The sequence below is a fragment of the Nerophis lumbriciformis genome, linkage group LG02 (genome assembly GCF_033978685.3).
Source record: "Nerophis lumbriciformis linkage group LG02, RoL_Nlum_v2.1, whole genome shotgun sequence".
In the NCBI taxonomy this organism is placed as follows: Eukaryota; Metazoa; Chordata; class Actinopteri; order Syngnathiformes; family Syngnathidae; genus Nerophis; species Nerophis lumbriciformis.
In genome coordinates this window covers 67,856,166-67,873,507 of record NC_084549.2, presented here as the reverse complement: position 1 = coordinate 67,873,507, position 17,342 = coordinate 67,856,166, and the positions used below count along the sequence as shown (strand labels likewise).

At 41.1% G+C, this 17,342-nt stretch overlaps 1 protein-coding gene across 1 annotated transcript in view; it reads right to left on the bottom strand.

Annotated features, from left to right (window-relative positions):
- kif11 (kinesin family member 11) overlaps nucleotides 1–17,342 on the bottom strand; it is a 35,368-nt gene that overhangs the window by 1,101 nt on the left and 16,925 nt on the right. The window contains exons 16-25 of the mRNA XM_061967716.1: nucleotides 12,942–13,013; nucleotides 12,744–12,879; nucleotides 12,503–12,675; nucleotides 12,077–12,202; nucleotides 8,698–8,853; nucleotides 3,934–4,028; nucleotides 3,713–3,873; nucleotides 3,523–3,641; nucleotides 3,226–3,448; nucleotides 2,995–3,161 (exon numbers count right to left, since the gene is read on the bottom strand). Coding sequence (XP_061823700.1) covers nucleotides 2,995–3,161; nucleotides 3,226–3,448; nucleotides 3,523–3,641; nucleotides 3,713–3,873; nucleotides 3,934–4,028; nucleotides 8,698–8,853; nucleotides 12,077–12,202; nucleotides 12,503–12,675; nucleotides 12,744–12,879; nucleotides 12,942–13,013 — 1,428 coding nt within the window. The remainder of the gene's footprint in view (nucleotides 1–2,994; nucleotides 3,162–3,225; nucleotides 3,449–3,522; nucleotides 3,642–3,712; nucleotides 3,874–3,933; nucleotides 4,029–8,697; nucleotides 8,854–12,076; nucleotides 12,203–12,502; nucleotides 12,676–12,743; nucleotides 12,880–12,941; nucleotides 13,014–17,342) is intronic.

Sequence of the window (17,342 nt, the reverse complement as noted above, 5' to 3'; positions counted from 1 at the left end):
ACTTTCCTGACAACACAACAATAACAACACATGTGGAGATACTTTTCTGACAACACAACAATAACAATACTAACACATGTGGAGATACTTTCCTGACAATACAACAACAATATTAACACAATACTAACACGTGGAGATACTTTTCTGACAACACAACAACAACACATGTGGAGATACTTTTCTGACAACACAACAATAACAACACATGTGGATATACTTTCCTGACAACACAACAACACAACAATAGCAACACGTGTGGAGATACTTTCCTGACAACACAACAATAACAACACATGTGGAGATACTTTTCTGAGAACACAACAATAATAACAATACTAACACATGTGGAGATACTTTTCTGACAACACAATACTAACACATGTGGAGATACTTTTATGACAACACAACAATAATAACACAATACTGACACATGTGGAGATACTTTCCTGACAACAACACAAAAATAACAATACCAACACATGTGGAGATACTTTCCTGACAACACAACAACAATAATAACACAATACTAACACATATGGAGATACTTTCCTGCCAACACAACAATAACAACACAATACTAACACATGTGGAGATACTTTCCTGACAACACAACAATAATAACACAATACTAACACATGTGGAGATACTTTACTGACAACACAACAACAATATTAACACAATACTAACACATGTGGAGATACTTTCCTGACAACACAACAACAATATTAACACAATACTAAAACATGTGGAGATACTTTCCTGACAACACAACAATAACAACACAATACTAACACATGTGGAGATACTTTCCTGACAACACAACAATAATAACACAATACTAACACATATGGAGATACTTTCCTGACAACACAACAACAATAATAACACAATACTAACACATGTGAAGATACTTTCCTCACAACACAACAACAATATTAACAATACTAACACGTGGAGATACTTTTCTGACAACACAACAATAACAACACAATACTAACACGTGGAGATACTTTCCTGACAACACAACAATAACATGTGGAGATACTTTTCTGACAACACAATACTAACACATGTGGAGATACTTTCCTGACAACACAACAATAATAACACAATACTAACACATGTGGATATACTTTTCTGACAACACAACAACAATATTAACACAATACTAACATGTGGATATACTTTTCTGACAACACAACAACAATATTAACACAATACTAACCCGTGGAGATACTTTTCTGACAACACAACAACACATGTGGATAAACTTTCCTGACAACACAACAACAACACATGTGGAGATACTTTCCTGACAACACAACAATAACATGTGGAGATACTTTTCTGACAACACAACAATAACAACACAATACTAACACATGTGGAGATACTTTCCTGACAACACAACAATAACAACACACGTGGAGATACTTTTCTGACAACACAACAATAACACAATACTAACACATGTGGAGATACTTTCCTGACAACACAACAATAACAATACTAACACATGTGGAGATATTTTTCTGACAACACAACAATAACAACACATGTGGATATACTTTCCTGACAACACAACAATAACAACACATGTGGAGATACTTTCCTGACAACACAACAATAACATGTGGAGATACTTTTCTGACAACACAACAATAACAACACAATACTAACACAAGTGGAGATATTTTCCTGACAACACAACAATAATAACACAATACTAACACATGTGGATATACTTTTCTGACAACACAACAACTATATTAACCCAATACTAACCCGTGGAGATACTTTTCTGACAACACAACAACACATGTGGATAAACTTTCCTGACAACACAACAACAACACAAGTGGAGATACTTTCCTGACAACACAACAATAACATGTGGAGATACTTTTCTGACAACACAACAATAACAACACAATACTAACACATGTGGAGATACTTTCCTGACAACACAACAATAATAACAATACTAACACATGTGGAGATACTTTTCTGACAACACAACAATAATAACACAATACTAACACATGTGGAGATACTTTCCTGACAACACAACAATAATTACACAATACTAACACATGTGGAGATACTTTCCTGACAACACAACAATAACAACACAATACCAACACATGTGGAGATACTTTCCTGACAACACAACAATAATTACACAATACTGACATGTGGAGATACTTTCCTGACAACACAACAACAATATTAACACAATACTAACACATATGGAGATACTTTCCTGACAACACAACAATATAAACACAATACTAACATGTGGAGATACTTTTCTGACAACACAACAATAACACAATAACAACACATGTGGTGATACCTTCCTGACAACACAACAATAACACAATAACAACACATGTGGTGATACCTTCCTGACAACACAACAATAACACAATACTAACACATGTGGAGATACTTTCCTGACAACAATTCCAACCCTTGATGCTGAGTGCCGAGCAGGGAGGTAATGGCTTCCATTTTCATCCATAGTGGCGCACCACCACGGCAAAATAAAAGCCTCCACACCATCAAAACAAACATTATAGTGTATGTAGTCTATTACCACACCATCAAAACAAACAATATAGTGTATGTAGTCTATTACCACACCATCAAAACAAACAATATAGTGTATGTAGTCTATTACCACACCATCAAAACAAACAATATAGTGTATGTAGTCTATTACCACACCATCAAAACAAACAATATAGTGTATGAAGTCTATTACCACACCATCAAAACAAACAATATAGTGTATGAAGTCTATTACCACACCATCAAAACAAACAATATAGTGTATGTAGTCTATTACCACACCATCAAAACAAACACAATATAGTGTATGTAGTCTATTACCACACCATCAAAACAAAGTAAAATAGTCTATTATTGGCCAAAATAAAAGCTGACATACATTAAAAATGCTAATCCAATTTAAAATGGCGGCATGCTCACCTGGCTGTGTTTGTCATCCTCCTCCTCCTCCTCGTCTTCTAGCTCCTCCTCCTTGGCGGCGGCCCTCAGCTCCTCCTGCTGCCTCCTCAGACTCTCCAGCTCGGCGCGGCTCCACTTCTTGGCCACCTGGCGGGGATACACAAACTCCCGCCGCTGAGGCGTCAGGCCTGAGGAGACAAAAGACGGCGGGTGAAGGTGGAGGCGGAGCGAGGTGGCGGGGGAGCTGCTTACCTGTGGGAACGTCGTGCTGCAGCTCCTCCTGCAGGAAGGTGCTGAGCATCTGTTGACCGGCCTCCACCTGGACGTGGATCTCGGCCTGATGGCGGTCCAGCAAGGCGGCGTCCGAGGAGGTCTGCTTCTGCAGCGTCTGGAGGGCTTCCTTCACCTCCTCCTGCTGGCCAGACAGCTGCACCTCCATGGCGTGGACCTTCTCCACGCCGTGTGTCTTCACACTCTGAAGGCGGGAAGACGCCTGGTAACCATGGAGACTAGACCTGTCTCACCAGAGCGGGGTAGTTAGGTTCTTACCTGACTGAGGTCCTCTGCATCAGTGCACATCTTCTCCACCAGGGACAGCTGCTCCCGGGCGTGGGTCTCAGTGTGCTCCCTGAGTCTGGAGCTCCAGTCCTGGTTCCGTAGGAGCAGCGCTGCAGACACCGCTCAAATGTGAGGACCACCACTTGGAGATGTGGATATCAGGGAAGGAGGGGTTTAGTACCGGACATGGAATCGTGGAGGCGAGAGCAGCAGCCGCTCAGCTCCTCCGGCGCTCCCTGACTCTGGTCCAGGTGAAGCCGCAGCGAGGAGGCCAGAGAGTCGGAGGTGGAGGCGAGGAGGTCCGCCTGAGTGGAGGCCTGGCGCTCCACCACGCTGCAGCCGCTGGGGAGCGCAGAAAGCGTCTGGTGACTCCACGTCGGAGGGGGGAGGACGGAGGCTCACCTGCTGAGGTTCTCCTGAAGTTCCTGAAGAGGAGTCTTCAGGGTTCTGGAGGACGAGCGCAGATCCTGCAGGCACCGGATGGTCTCCTCGGCGCTCTGAAGCAGGTCAGAAGGTAAAGAAAGGTCACCTCACCAGGGACTTGGGATGTATATTATGGTACCGTATTTTCCGCACTATTAGCCGCACCTAAAAACCACAAATTTACTCAAAAGCTGACAGTGCGGCTTATAACCCGGTGCGCTTTATATATGGATTAATATTAAGATTAATTTTCATAAAGTTTCGGTCTCGCAACTACGGTAAACAGCCGCCATCTTTTTTCCCCGTAGAAGAGGAAGTGCTTCTTCTTCTACGCAAGCAACCGCCAAGGTAAGCACCCGCCCCCATAGAACAGGAAGCGCTTCTTCTTCTACTGTAAGCAACCACCCGCCCGCGTAGAAGAAGAAGAAGCGCGCGGATATTACGTTTCATTTCCTTTGTGTGTTTACATCTGTAAAGACCACAAAATGGCTCCTACTAAGCGACAGGGATCCGGTTCATGAAAAGACGCAATCTCTCCATCCGCACACGGACTACTATTTCACAGCAACTGCCTAAAGACTTTCAAGAAAAGCTGGATACTTTCCGTGCATATTGTAAAAACAAGATAGCTGAAAAAAAGATCCGGCCAGAGAACATTATCAACATGGACGAGGTTCCACTGACTTTTGATATTCCTGTGAACCGCACTGTGGATACAACGGGAGCACGTACGGTGAATATTCGCACCACAGGGAATGAGAAGTCATCCTTCACTGTGGTTCTAGCTTGCCATGCTAATGGCCAGAAACTTCCACCCATGGTGATATTCAAAAGGAAGACCTTGCCAAAAGAGACCTTTCCAGCCGGCGTCATCATAAAAGCTAACTCGAAGGGATGGATAGATGAAGAAAAGATGAGCGAGTGGTTAAGGTAAGTTTACGCGAAGAGGCCGGGTGGCTTTTTTCACGCAGCTCCGTCCATGTTGATATACGACTCCATGCGCGCCCACATCACGCTGGTTTTTAATATATTATTAAAGTTTGACTGACCTATCTGACTGTTTTTTTGACATTCCTTTAGCGCAGTTAGATGCGGCTTACAACACGGGGCGGCTTATAGGTGGACAAAGTTTTGAAATATGCCGTTCATTGAAGGCGCGGCTTATAACCCAGGGCGCCTTATGGTGCGGAAAATACGGTAAATGGGGTATACTTCAAGGTACTCAAAGACACTATTTCCTAGGGGTGTAACGGTACACAAAAATTTCGGTTCGGTACGTACCTCGGTTTAGATGTCACGGTTCATTTTCGGTACAGTAAGAAAACAACAAAATATACATTTTTGGGTTATTTATTTACCAAATTTGCAAAATCTTCCACCAAAAATATTCTTCTTAGTGGAATATTTGATGTGAAGTAATGGGAACCTTGGATAGGTCAATAATTCATAATAACATTGATTTTGATTCAATATTATGTTTTGAGCAATGACAGTTTGAAAGAAAAAAAAAAAACAGCTTTGTTTTATTAGTCAACATTGCAACTTTTTCTAAATTACATTTAACCTTAAAGCTTTCTTATTTCACTTTTGTTATGTTTTTGTTTATTTTAATAGTATTTTTAGAATGTGCCGTGGGCCTTTAGAACATTAGCTGTGGGCCGCAAATGGCCTCCGGGGCACACTTTTGACACCCCTGCTATAGATAATAAAAAATTAAATCTGATTAATGTATGGATAAAAAGCAGAGCCTGGCGACGCATGCGCGTTTATCATAACTCTCTCTCTCTCTCTGTCTCTGCCCCTCCCTCACCAATGCTGCTGCACGCACAATTTGTTTAGTTTTTAACCCCTTCTTAACCCTGAACGTACATTAAAAATACACGCAACCCTAACTCAAAATGCCGGAAATTTGAGGCATTTAAGAAACTCCGCAAAAGAGGACATGTCCGGTGAAAAGAGGACGTATGGTCAGTCTATCCTAGCCCGTTAGCTGCTAGCATGCAGTGTGTTGTGCCTCGGTGTGCATTGTTTACACAACGTGCGTTACGCTACTTAATATGTCCGTGTGGAAACTCGTTCGGTACACCTCCGAACCGAACCCCCTGTACCGAAACGGTTCAATACAAATACACGTACCGTTACACCCCTACTATTTCCATATTCACACAATGATGGCGGGAGCTGCCATGCAAGGCCCTAACGGAGCAAGGGTGACGTGTCTTGCTCAAGGACACAACAAATGTGACGAGGTTGGTAGAAGGTGGGGATCGAACCAGGAACCCTCAAGTTGCTGGCACGGCCACTCTCCCAACCTTCGCTACGCCGTCCCCCATATTGTTAGGATTTGATCTATTTCGATATTGATGGGTACTCTTATTGGTACTATATATGTAAATAAAGTTTTTTTATTAGCATTTCTAACAGCACATGAGGTTGTGCACCAGCAACATCGCGTAACATCTCACAGCAGTATCTTATATAATGGCTGCTTTTAAAGTCTTCAGGTCAACTGTGTGCGGTGCATCCATCTTCTACCGCTCGTCTTTACAATGTTATTACAAATAATGGTAATAAAATGATAAAGTAAAAATAATAATGGTATACGGTATTCATGTTCATTCACCAGGATATCGCATATGAATTATATAAATCAAAACAATCAATTATTATTAGAGATGTCCGATAATATAGGTTTACTGGCGACGCTTGATGACCTCATCAAACCGCTGGGAGCGCAGCGTAACAACAACAAGAGTGTGTTGTTGCCGGTGCTGTAGCCGTGGCAAACAAGCGAGCTCGCTCGGTGACTGACTAACGACACCGTGTCTATGGTTTGGGATTATTTTAAAGTGTGTCTGACGGATACAAAACTGGCAATTTGCAATGACGGCAAAAGGTTGGTTATGCGAGGAGGAACCAAGACGTCTTCCTTTAATACGAGCAATTTGATCTCCCACCTCATCAAGAATCATAAGGAGATACACGATGAATACAAGCGGAAGATGGATGAAAAGCAAACACCGAAAAAAAGTAGTACCGCAGTTGTCGCTTAAAGAGAAGAGAAGGGACAAGCGGTAGAAAATGGATGGATGGCTGACTGCTAGGCCACTTCAAGCACTCACCACTCGCAGCACATTTTTGTTACTTATACAAATACGTTAGAGCAGGGACCCAGTTTATAATTTCCTGTTATACAGTATACCAGGCAGTCTTGCACTAAAGGAGGACTATGTTATTGTTTACTGTATTACTCTGAACTGAAGCTGTGTGCCTTCATTGTTTTTGTAGCTGTTGTTTTGAGGCATGTTTAAAAAAAAAAAAATGCACTTTGTGACTTCAATAATAATATTACAGTGCCATGTTGGCACTTTTTTTCATAACTGGAGTTGAAGTTGTTCTCTTATTTTGGAAAACCTTGTTTTTGATTGATTGATTGAAACTTGTATTTGTAAATTGCACAGTACAGTACATATTCCATACAATTGACCACTAAATGGTAACACCCCAATACGTTTTTCAACTTGTTTAAGTTCAATCTATTCATGGAAAAGTTACATTGTTTAATGCATCCAGCGGGGCATCACAACAAAATTAGGCATAATAATGTGTCAATTCCACGACTGTATATATCGGTATCGGTTGATATCGGAATCGGTAATTAAGAGTTGGACAATGTCGGAATATCGGCAAAAAAGCCATTATCGGACATCTCTAATTATTATATTAGGCGGGTGTGTAGTTTGTAACAATAGAAATCGTTTTTTGTTGCACACGGACCTATTTGAGTGACTGACTGAAAGCCATGTTGAGTGTTGACAGCTGCTGATGTATGTGGGTATGTCTTATAGGAATACAAATACCCAGTGGTTATTTCAATCAATGTTTACTTTATTGAGTGAACTCATATTGGCCTGTGGATCGCTTAGAGCAGTGGTCCGGTGGGGGCCTCTGTTGGGCCTCGAGCACCCTCCAGGGGGCTGGCAAAAAATATCTTGTTTCTTAGCTGGGCCACATCGGTACTCAGTCCACTTGTGGCAGTGATGACAATCTCAAACCAATAATAATTCTGGAGCTTAAGTCATAGAGAAGTTTCTGAAGCGCAAGAATTATGACTAAAGTGATGAAGCTGTATTTTCATTTGTACTTACATTTTATTGACAGTTCAGTAAATAAACATTAATTAGTTTATTTCTTCTAGCACTATGTACATGTATTGGTCATCAGTAATTTATGAGTCCCTTCACATGCGGTATGTTTGATTATTACTTATTTTTCTAATCAGCCTGACCTAAGCCTTTATGTGGTAAATAAATGATCATATGCTTTCATATCACTTGACAAGGCTGTTAAACTACCGGTAAGTAGGTTAGATTCAATACGATTAAGCGGTAATATTTGAGTGGGCTCCGAGGTCAAAAAGATGAAGAACCCCAGGCTTAGAGGACGGTCAAATAGTTAAGTGGTGTTTACTTCAAACGGACACTAACCCTTGTAGTGTACGGGACTTTGGGCCAAGGGGGAAATATTGTCATCAAACTTTTGTGTGGCGTTGCTGCCTTATTTGTGATTACTCCAGACTGACTATCATCTACCCGTAAACTAAACGTGACAGCTGGATATAAAAAATAAAAAAAAATCGATATTCATATCCTTAGTCCAGAATCTTAAGGGGTCTTCCTGGACTGACCCAAATAGGAACCGGTACCAGAAAACACATCCCTACACGGGACTCTTCTCTCTTACCTTCTGGTAGCGATCCCCGGCTTGTCGGATGTCCTCCTCCAACTGCTCCTGCTTGGCCTGAAGGGACGTCAGACTCTGCACCGTGGCCTCACGCAGACCCCCCAGCTCCTGAACCAGACCTCTGAAGAACTGCCCTATATCCTGCATGGCCTCCACCTGTGGCAGGAAGACCAGGCACAATGTTTTTTAGAAGACTCGGGGCGTAACGGTATTGTAAAGACGGCGGTATCCTAATCATCACAACAACGCTGTGACGACTGACGGTACAAAACTAAAACTTAAGTGAGTGGGGTTTTTTTCTGGCGCTTTTGCATTAACCGATATAAAAAAATCAACTACATCTCCCATAATTCTCAGTGCAGGGCACGACCAGAGGGCAAGACCGATAGGTGAGGGGGTAAACCGCAGCAAAGGGGACTAAAAGAGAGGAATCGTTTTTTATTTCCTGAACATTTCACCAAAGTCCATCCATAGCTTTTTCAGTTATGTTGCGAACAAACAGAAAATCTAACTCTGGCAAAAAAAACGTCTTTGGCACTACCTTCGCCTCCAGCGTTCTCCAAGGCAACACAAAGCGGGTCAGGGTGCACCGCCGCAGAAGCTACTTCAGAAACCATCACCCGGAAAATACATTTCAAGCTAAACCATACTTGCCAACCTTGAGACCTCCGATTTCGGGAGGTGGGGGGGTGGGGGCGTGGTTAAGAGGGGAGGAGTATATTGACAGCTAGAATTCACCAAGTCAAGTATTTCATACACATATATATATATATATATATATATATATATATATATATACACATATATATATATATATATATATACACATATATATATATATATATATATACACATATATATATATATATATATACACATATATATATATATATATATATACACATATATATATATATATATACATATATACACACATATATATATATATATATATATACACACACATATATATATATATATATATATATATATATATATATATATATATATATATATACATATATACACACATATATATATATATATATATATATATATATATATATATATATATATATATATACATATATATATCTACATCCTGAAAATATGCAAACAAAACTGTGTTTGGATAATTGATTCTTCAAACTTGCATAAATAAATATTAAGGAATATAACATAACTTGGCTTCTGAGAGCTTCAAAATGTAATGAATAAAATGCTAAAGTTGTTGATAAACAAGCAATTATTTTAATAATTAAATATGGTCATTTTAAATGAATTATTATGATAATTTAAAATTAATTATTTCAAATATGTTTATTTTAATGTAAAATTCTATGGCTGGATGTAATAAGGAGTCAGAAAAAATTAAAATAAAAATACAATTAATTTTGATGTTTTTAGCAAAATATAGTAAAAATGTATTTAGTTTTTAAAAAAATTTTTATTAATAAATATCTATTTATTTTTAGGTAAGATAAACATAATAATACAATGTATCTCTAGTCTGGATGATTTAGTTCTTGTCACCCTGTTGTCCTTCCGTAGTGAAAAAAGGCTGTCCTCACTCAGGTCCGCATGGAGCTGGAGGGGGCGTGGCCTCCAGCTCCGGCTGAAAATCGGGAGATTTTCGGGAGAATATTTGTCCCGGGAGGTTTTCGGGAGAAGCGCTGAATTTCGGGAGTCTCCCGGAAAATTCGGGAGGGTTGGCCGAAAATCTTCCGGCGCAACCATTCTCCCGATTTCCACCCGGACAACAATATTGGGGGCGTGCCTTAAAGGCACTGCCTTTAGCGTCCTCTACAACCTGTCGTCACGTCCGCTTTTCCTCCATACAAACAGCGGGGCCAGCCCAGTCACAAAACATAAGCGGCTTTTACACACACATAAGTGAATGCAAGGCATACTTAGTCAACAGCCATACAGGTCACACTGAGGGTGGCCGTATAAACAACTTTAACACTGTTACAAATATGCGCCACACTGTGAACCCACACCAAACAAGAATGACAAACACATTTCGGGAGAACATCCGCACCGTAACACAACATAAACACAACAGAACAAATACCCAGAACCCCTCGCAGCACCAACTGCTCCACTACAATATACACCCCGCGCTACCACCAACCCCCCACCCCCAATCTCCCGAATTCAGAGGTCTCAAGGTTGGCAAGTATGCTCTAGTACAGGGGTCGGGAACCTTTTTGGCTGAGAGAGCCATGAAAGCCAAATATTTTAAAATGTATTTCCGTGAGAGCCGTATAATATTTTTTAACAATTAATACAACTAAATGCGAGTATTTTAGTAAGACCAACATTTTTAGAGTATAATAAGTCTCTTATCTTACCATTAATGCGACTTCTGGTGCTGCATGGTTTTGCTGATGGCTTTGTAGTCTGGTTGCTAAGTGGTTATTTTCAACACTGTGATTACCAGCGGAATTATTCATTACTTATCGTGTTAAGCAGTGTCAGCTAGGATTTATCTGAGAGCCAGACGCAGTCATCAAAAGAGCCACAGGTTCCCTACCCCTGCTCTAGTATACTCTGGACTGAAGCTGTGTGCCTTCATTGTTTTTGTAGCTGTTGTTTTGAGGCATGTTTAAAAAAAATTAAAAATAATGCACTTTGTGAAAGTCAAAGTATAGTATTTCCCATAGTTGTAGTGGGTATCAGGAATATCTCAGGGAGAGCATGTCCCAAATTCCAAGCTGCTGTTTTTAGGCATGTTTCAAAAAATAATGCACTTTGTGACTTCAATAATAAATATGGCAGTGCCATGTTGGCACTTTTTCCAATAACTGGAGTTGAAGTTGTTCTCTTATTTTGGAAAACCTTGTTTTTGATTGATTGATTGAAACTTGTATTAGTAGATTGCACAGTACAGTACATATTACGTACAATTGACCACTAAATGGTAACACCCCAATAAGTTTTTCAACTTGTTTAATCAATTCATGGTAAAGTTACATTGTTTAATGCATCCAGCGGGGCATCACAACAAAATTAGGCATAATAATGTGTTAATTCCACGACTGTATATATCGGTTGATATCGGAATATCGGCAAAAAAGCCATTATCGGACATCTCTAATTTCAGGGATAGAAAACGTCAGGGAGCTACATTTTTATTTAACTTTATAAGAGATGCGACTGTTCCAATTAACGCCCTGCACTTTCTAGTGTATTAGTCTTTTTTGATAAACTTTGAAACAAAATTTAGTGTTGGAGTTTGTAATATTATTCTCAATTTTGACGGCAATGTGTGACTTTTACTCGGAATTAATATGTGCTCCAAATATCGGTTATCGGCCTCCTTCGCCGCTAAAAATCGATATCGGTCAACCTCTAATAAAATTGCCAACTAGTTGACCTTGTCAGCCACAGCTCGCTGCGCTTCCATGCTGCTCCTGAGGGTGGCGCTCAGCTCTTTGAGAACGGAAAAACCCATCAGAGTCTGACGCTGCAGAACCTCCTCCATGTCCTGCCGGTGCTCCTCCTACACACACACACACATTAGAGGTGCAAAAGGAATAAAAACGTCATGCACAAGTCCTGCCACCAGGGGGTGATATCACTTTGTTTACTACAGAGCCTTGTTTAGCTATCGGTTCCAAACATGGTCCTGTAAGCACCTGAGGGACTTTTGACCAATCATTTAGGAGATCCTCTGGTCAAATGCCCATCACGTCCCAACAAGGGCGCCATATTTGCTACCAACTTTGAAACTCTCTCTATACTTGTGTTTCAATACTGCTGTTAGCCGTTGTCATGGAAACGAGAGTGCATGCATCCTCACCAGGAGCTCCTCCACAATCTGCTTGCTGCGCTCGCAGAGCGCCGGGAGCCGCCGGGCTCGCTCCTGGCAGCGGGCCACGCCCTCGCCCACCAGCTGGCCGACTCCGCCCACCAGGTCCTTCACGCCGCTCAGAGCGGAGGTCAGCGCCGCCGTGTTGACCACCAGCAGACCGTCTGGACAGGAAACACAGTAGCGTCAGACAATCTGAGGTGCGGGCGCAAAGGGGTTTGCGGCGGCGTACCGATGTCGTGCGAGTAGCCGCTCAGCATGCGAGCGTGTTCGCCGCCGTGCTGCTTGATGCTGTGCTGCACGCCGCTGAAGGCCGCCGCCATGCGCTCGGCTAAGCTCTGCTGCACCTGCTGGTTGTGCTGCTCCACCTGCACCACAACCGTGCCGTTGTGAATAGGTTTGTGCTATAAAAGTCTGACGGCGATCTTACCGCTTTCTTCCTGTCCAGCTTGGCGTGCAGACCCGAGACGTCGCCGGTGCTGATGTCCACTGTACTCAGCAGCTGTTCAACATAACAAGAATAAATCCTACTTTGAACTTTAGTAGAGTGAAATATGATATTATGTATTAATTGATATGTGAGTCTGTTAAGGACTTCTTAATATTATATTATTTACTTTTCTTACACTTCTAAATATCATCTGCAAGTATGCATTCATTTCAGTTTGTTGTTGTAGTCAGGAAGTAGTCTTTGCCCTTAAGTTGAATGTGCCAGTCTCGTCTTTTGTGGAGTCCTACAAAGTGTTTATACTGTAAGGTTTGTACTTATTACACATCAGCCGTTTGATTGTTACGTGCATCCTATTTGTAGTTTTTATTACCAGAGTTGGAGTGCCATTCAGTAGCATGTATATGGCATATGCAATGTAAATTAGCATCGAGCTAGCACATTTGTTTCAATTAATTTCTCACGTGTTGGAGTTAGGGCTGGGCGATATATCGCGGGTTTGTCTCTGTGCGATATAGAAAATTACTATATCGTGATATTCGAGTATACGCTCTCACGCAGTTGCTTTTAGCTGCTGGCATTACACTACAGGCTCTTCCCACTCTGTCTTGTCTCTCCTTCTCACAGACAGCAAGCGCACATTCTTACATACGTCACATACTGTGACGACATACGTATACGCCCTCGCGCAGCAGAGAGGTAGCGGCATGGATAACGTTAGCTGTGATGCGAGTGGTAATACGAGAGAAAGAAGGTGCGAACCTGGTAACAAATGAAGGAAGAATTAATTCTCAAGAAAAACAGCATGGGGTCCATTGTCTGGCGGTGGTTTGGCTTTAAGTGGGAATATGTCGAACAGACAACCGTAGTTTGTCAAGTGTGGGGCAAAAGCGTTTCTACAAAAAGTAGCATTACTGCTAATATGTAGCATCATTTGAAAAGTCACCTGCCAGAGAATGAAGAGTGCTTACTCCGCATGTCAACATCTCCGTTCGGTGCCACACGCCCACACCATCAAAATGCCGAGGCAAACATTTCCAGATCAACACCGTATGAAAAAAAGAGTCAACAAAAGGAGATAATGTCGTGGAACACGTAATTACGTGGACCCCGACTTAAACAAGTTGAAAAACTTATTCGGGTTTTACCATTTAGTGGTCAATTGTACAGAATATGTACTGAACTGTGCAATCTACCGTATTTTCCGCACTATTAGCCGCACCTAAAAACCACAAATTTACTCAAAAGCTGACAGTGCGGCTTATAACCCGGTGCGCTTTATATATGGATTAATATTAAGATTCATTTTCATAAAGTTTCGGTCTCGCAACTACGGTAAACAGCCGCCATCTTTTTTCCCCGTAGAAGAGGAAGTGCTTCTTCTTCTACGCAAGCAACCGCCAAGGTAAGCACCCGCCCCCATAGAACAGGAAGCGCTTCTTCTTCTACTGTAAGCAACCACCCGCCCCCATAGAAGAAGAAGAAGCGCGCGGATATTACGTTTCATTTCCTTTGTGTGTTTACATCTGTAAAGACCACAAAATGGCTCCTACTAAGCGACAGGTTTCCGGTTCATGAAAAGACGCAATCTCTCCATCCGCACACGGACTACTATTTCACAGCAACTGCCTGAAGACTTTCAAGAAAAGCTGGCTACTTTCCGTGCATATTGTAAAAACAAGATAGCTGAAAAAAAGATCCGGCCAGAGAACATTATCAACATGGACGAGGTTCCACTGACTTTTGATATTCCTGTGAACCGCACTGTGGATACAACGGGAGCACGTACGGTGAATATTCGCACCACAGGGAATGAGAAGTCATCCTTCACTGTGGTTCTAGCTTGCCATGCTAATGGCCAGAAACTTCCACCCATGGTGATATTCAAAAGGAAGACCTTGCCAAAAGAGACCTTTCCAGCCGGCGTCATCATAAAAGCTAACTCGAAGGGATGGATGGATGAAGAAAAGATGAGCGAGTGGTTAAGGTAAGTTTACGCGAAGAGGCCGGGTGGCTTTTTTCACGCAGCTCCGTCCATGTTGATATACGACTCCATGCGCGCCCACATCACGCTGGTTTTTAATATATTATTAAAGTTTGACTGACCTGACTGTTTTTTTGACATTCCTTTAGCGCAGTTAGATGCGGCTTATAACACGGGGCGGCTTATAGGTGGACAAAGTTTTGAAATATGCCGTTCATTGAAGGCGCGGCTTATAACCCAGGGCGGCTTATGGTGCGGAAAATACGGTACTACTAAAAGTTTCAATCAATCAAAAAGTCCGCAGTAACCTACCACATAGCGAAGGACGAACACTACTTGATTTCCTATTATGCAGCTCATTTTTATTTGACATTTATTGAAATATCTTGTGTGACATCATGTTTTAAACTATTGTAGTGGCGTTCTGTACAAAAAGTGCACTTTAATTTAGTGTTGTTTTGATTTGTCATCTTAGTGACATCATGCACAAAAGTGCACTAATAGCTTGTTTTAAAATGTCTCTGAAAATCTTGCACTTTCGGTTTTGGAAATGACATGAATGTTTGTGCCACTGCTTAATAACTGTTTAATAAATACACTTTTGCTAAATTGACTTAGTTGTGATTTCCCTCTCTGCATGAAAGTTTAAAAGTAGCATATATTAATGCAGTATGAACAAGAATGTTTTAATGTAGACACATAGAATCATCATACTGCTGTGATTATATGTATCAGGTGCTCATTCAAGGTTAAGGCAAAATATCGAGATATATATCGTGTATCGCCATATGGCCTAAAAATATCGAGATATTAAAAAAAGGCCATGTCGCCCAGCCCTAGTTGGAGTTACTGTGTATCTCATGTTAGTTGTACAAACATATTCCATTTCTTTAGCACCCCCCCGCGACCCTGTAAGGGACAAGCGGTAGAAAATGGATGGATGTGTTCACTGTTAGTGATTTGAAGTACAAAAACTCTTAAAAGGCTCTCAAAAGGAGACAATTTGTAAGATAGCAAGAGGAAACATTAGCAGGAGCAGAGCAGACCGCTTGTATCAGATTTTATTTTAAACCTCGCTCTAATTCCAAGAAATTCCACTAAAACATCCAATCTTCGGGTATCGATAATAATAAAGTAGATTTTTGGGGGGTAAAAAAAAAAAAACCTGACCTTTTACAACAAAAATTCAAGTACCACTCTAATGTATTACAAAAGGAAACCAGTTAATATTATACATGTAATTTGCAGAGTAAATAAAGTTTTAGAAAAATGTGATAAATGTTTTTTAGCTTAGCATTTAGCATGGCTTATTGCATCCTCCTACGGTGTGTAGTGTAGCATGTTTAGCTAGCATGAAACATTTAGCATGCTAATACAAAAAAAGTTAACATACTTCTAAGATTGTGCCAAGTATCAAAATCCATGATTTTAAGGTTTAAAGATACAAAATGAGCTAAAATGCTACTTAAAGCGTTGGTGACTGGATAAGAGGAAATATTACAAGTGGCAAGGCAGTTGTATAATGTTCCTACACCATGTCTGGGATATATTTGTGGCCTGCTGGGGAAAAAAGAACCCATTCACCGGCTGCACAGGCCCATAATTAATTTTAACACATTTCATGCTGCACAGACATAGCAGCTGGCCTATAATTAGTTTCAACACATGTCATGCTGCACAGGCATAGCAGCAGGCCCATAATTAGTTTCAACACATTTCATGATGCACAGGCATAGCAGCAGGCCCATAATTAGTTGTAGCATATTTTTATGCAAGCAGGCCCAAAATTAGTCATAGAATATTACACGCAGCAGGCCCATAATTAGTTGTAGCATATTTCATTCTGCACAGACATAGCAGCAGGCCCATAATTAGTTGTAGCATATTTCATACAGCAGGCCCATAATTAGTTGTAGCATATTACATGCAGCAGGCCCATAATTAGTTGTAGCATATTTCATGCTGCACATGCATAGCTGCAGGCCCATGATTAGTTTTAACATATTTCATGCTGCAGACATAGCAGCAGGCCCATAATGAGTTTGAACCCATTTCATGCTGCACAGGCATAGCAGCAGGCCTATAATTAGTTTGAACACATTTCATGCTGCACAGGCATAGCAGCAGGCCCATAATTAGTTGTAGCATATTTCATACAGCAGGCCCATAATTAGTCTGGGATATATTTATGGCATGCTGGGAAAAAATAACCCATTCACCGGCTGCACAGACATAGCAGCAGGCCCATAATGAGTTTTAACATATTTCATGCTGCACAGACATAGCAGCAGGCCCATAATGAGTTTTAACATATTTCATGCTGCACAAACATAGCTGCAGGCCCATAATTAGTTGTTGCATATGTCATCACGAAAAAGTTGAAAAGAATGAAAGTGCTT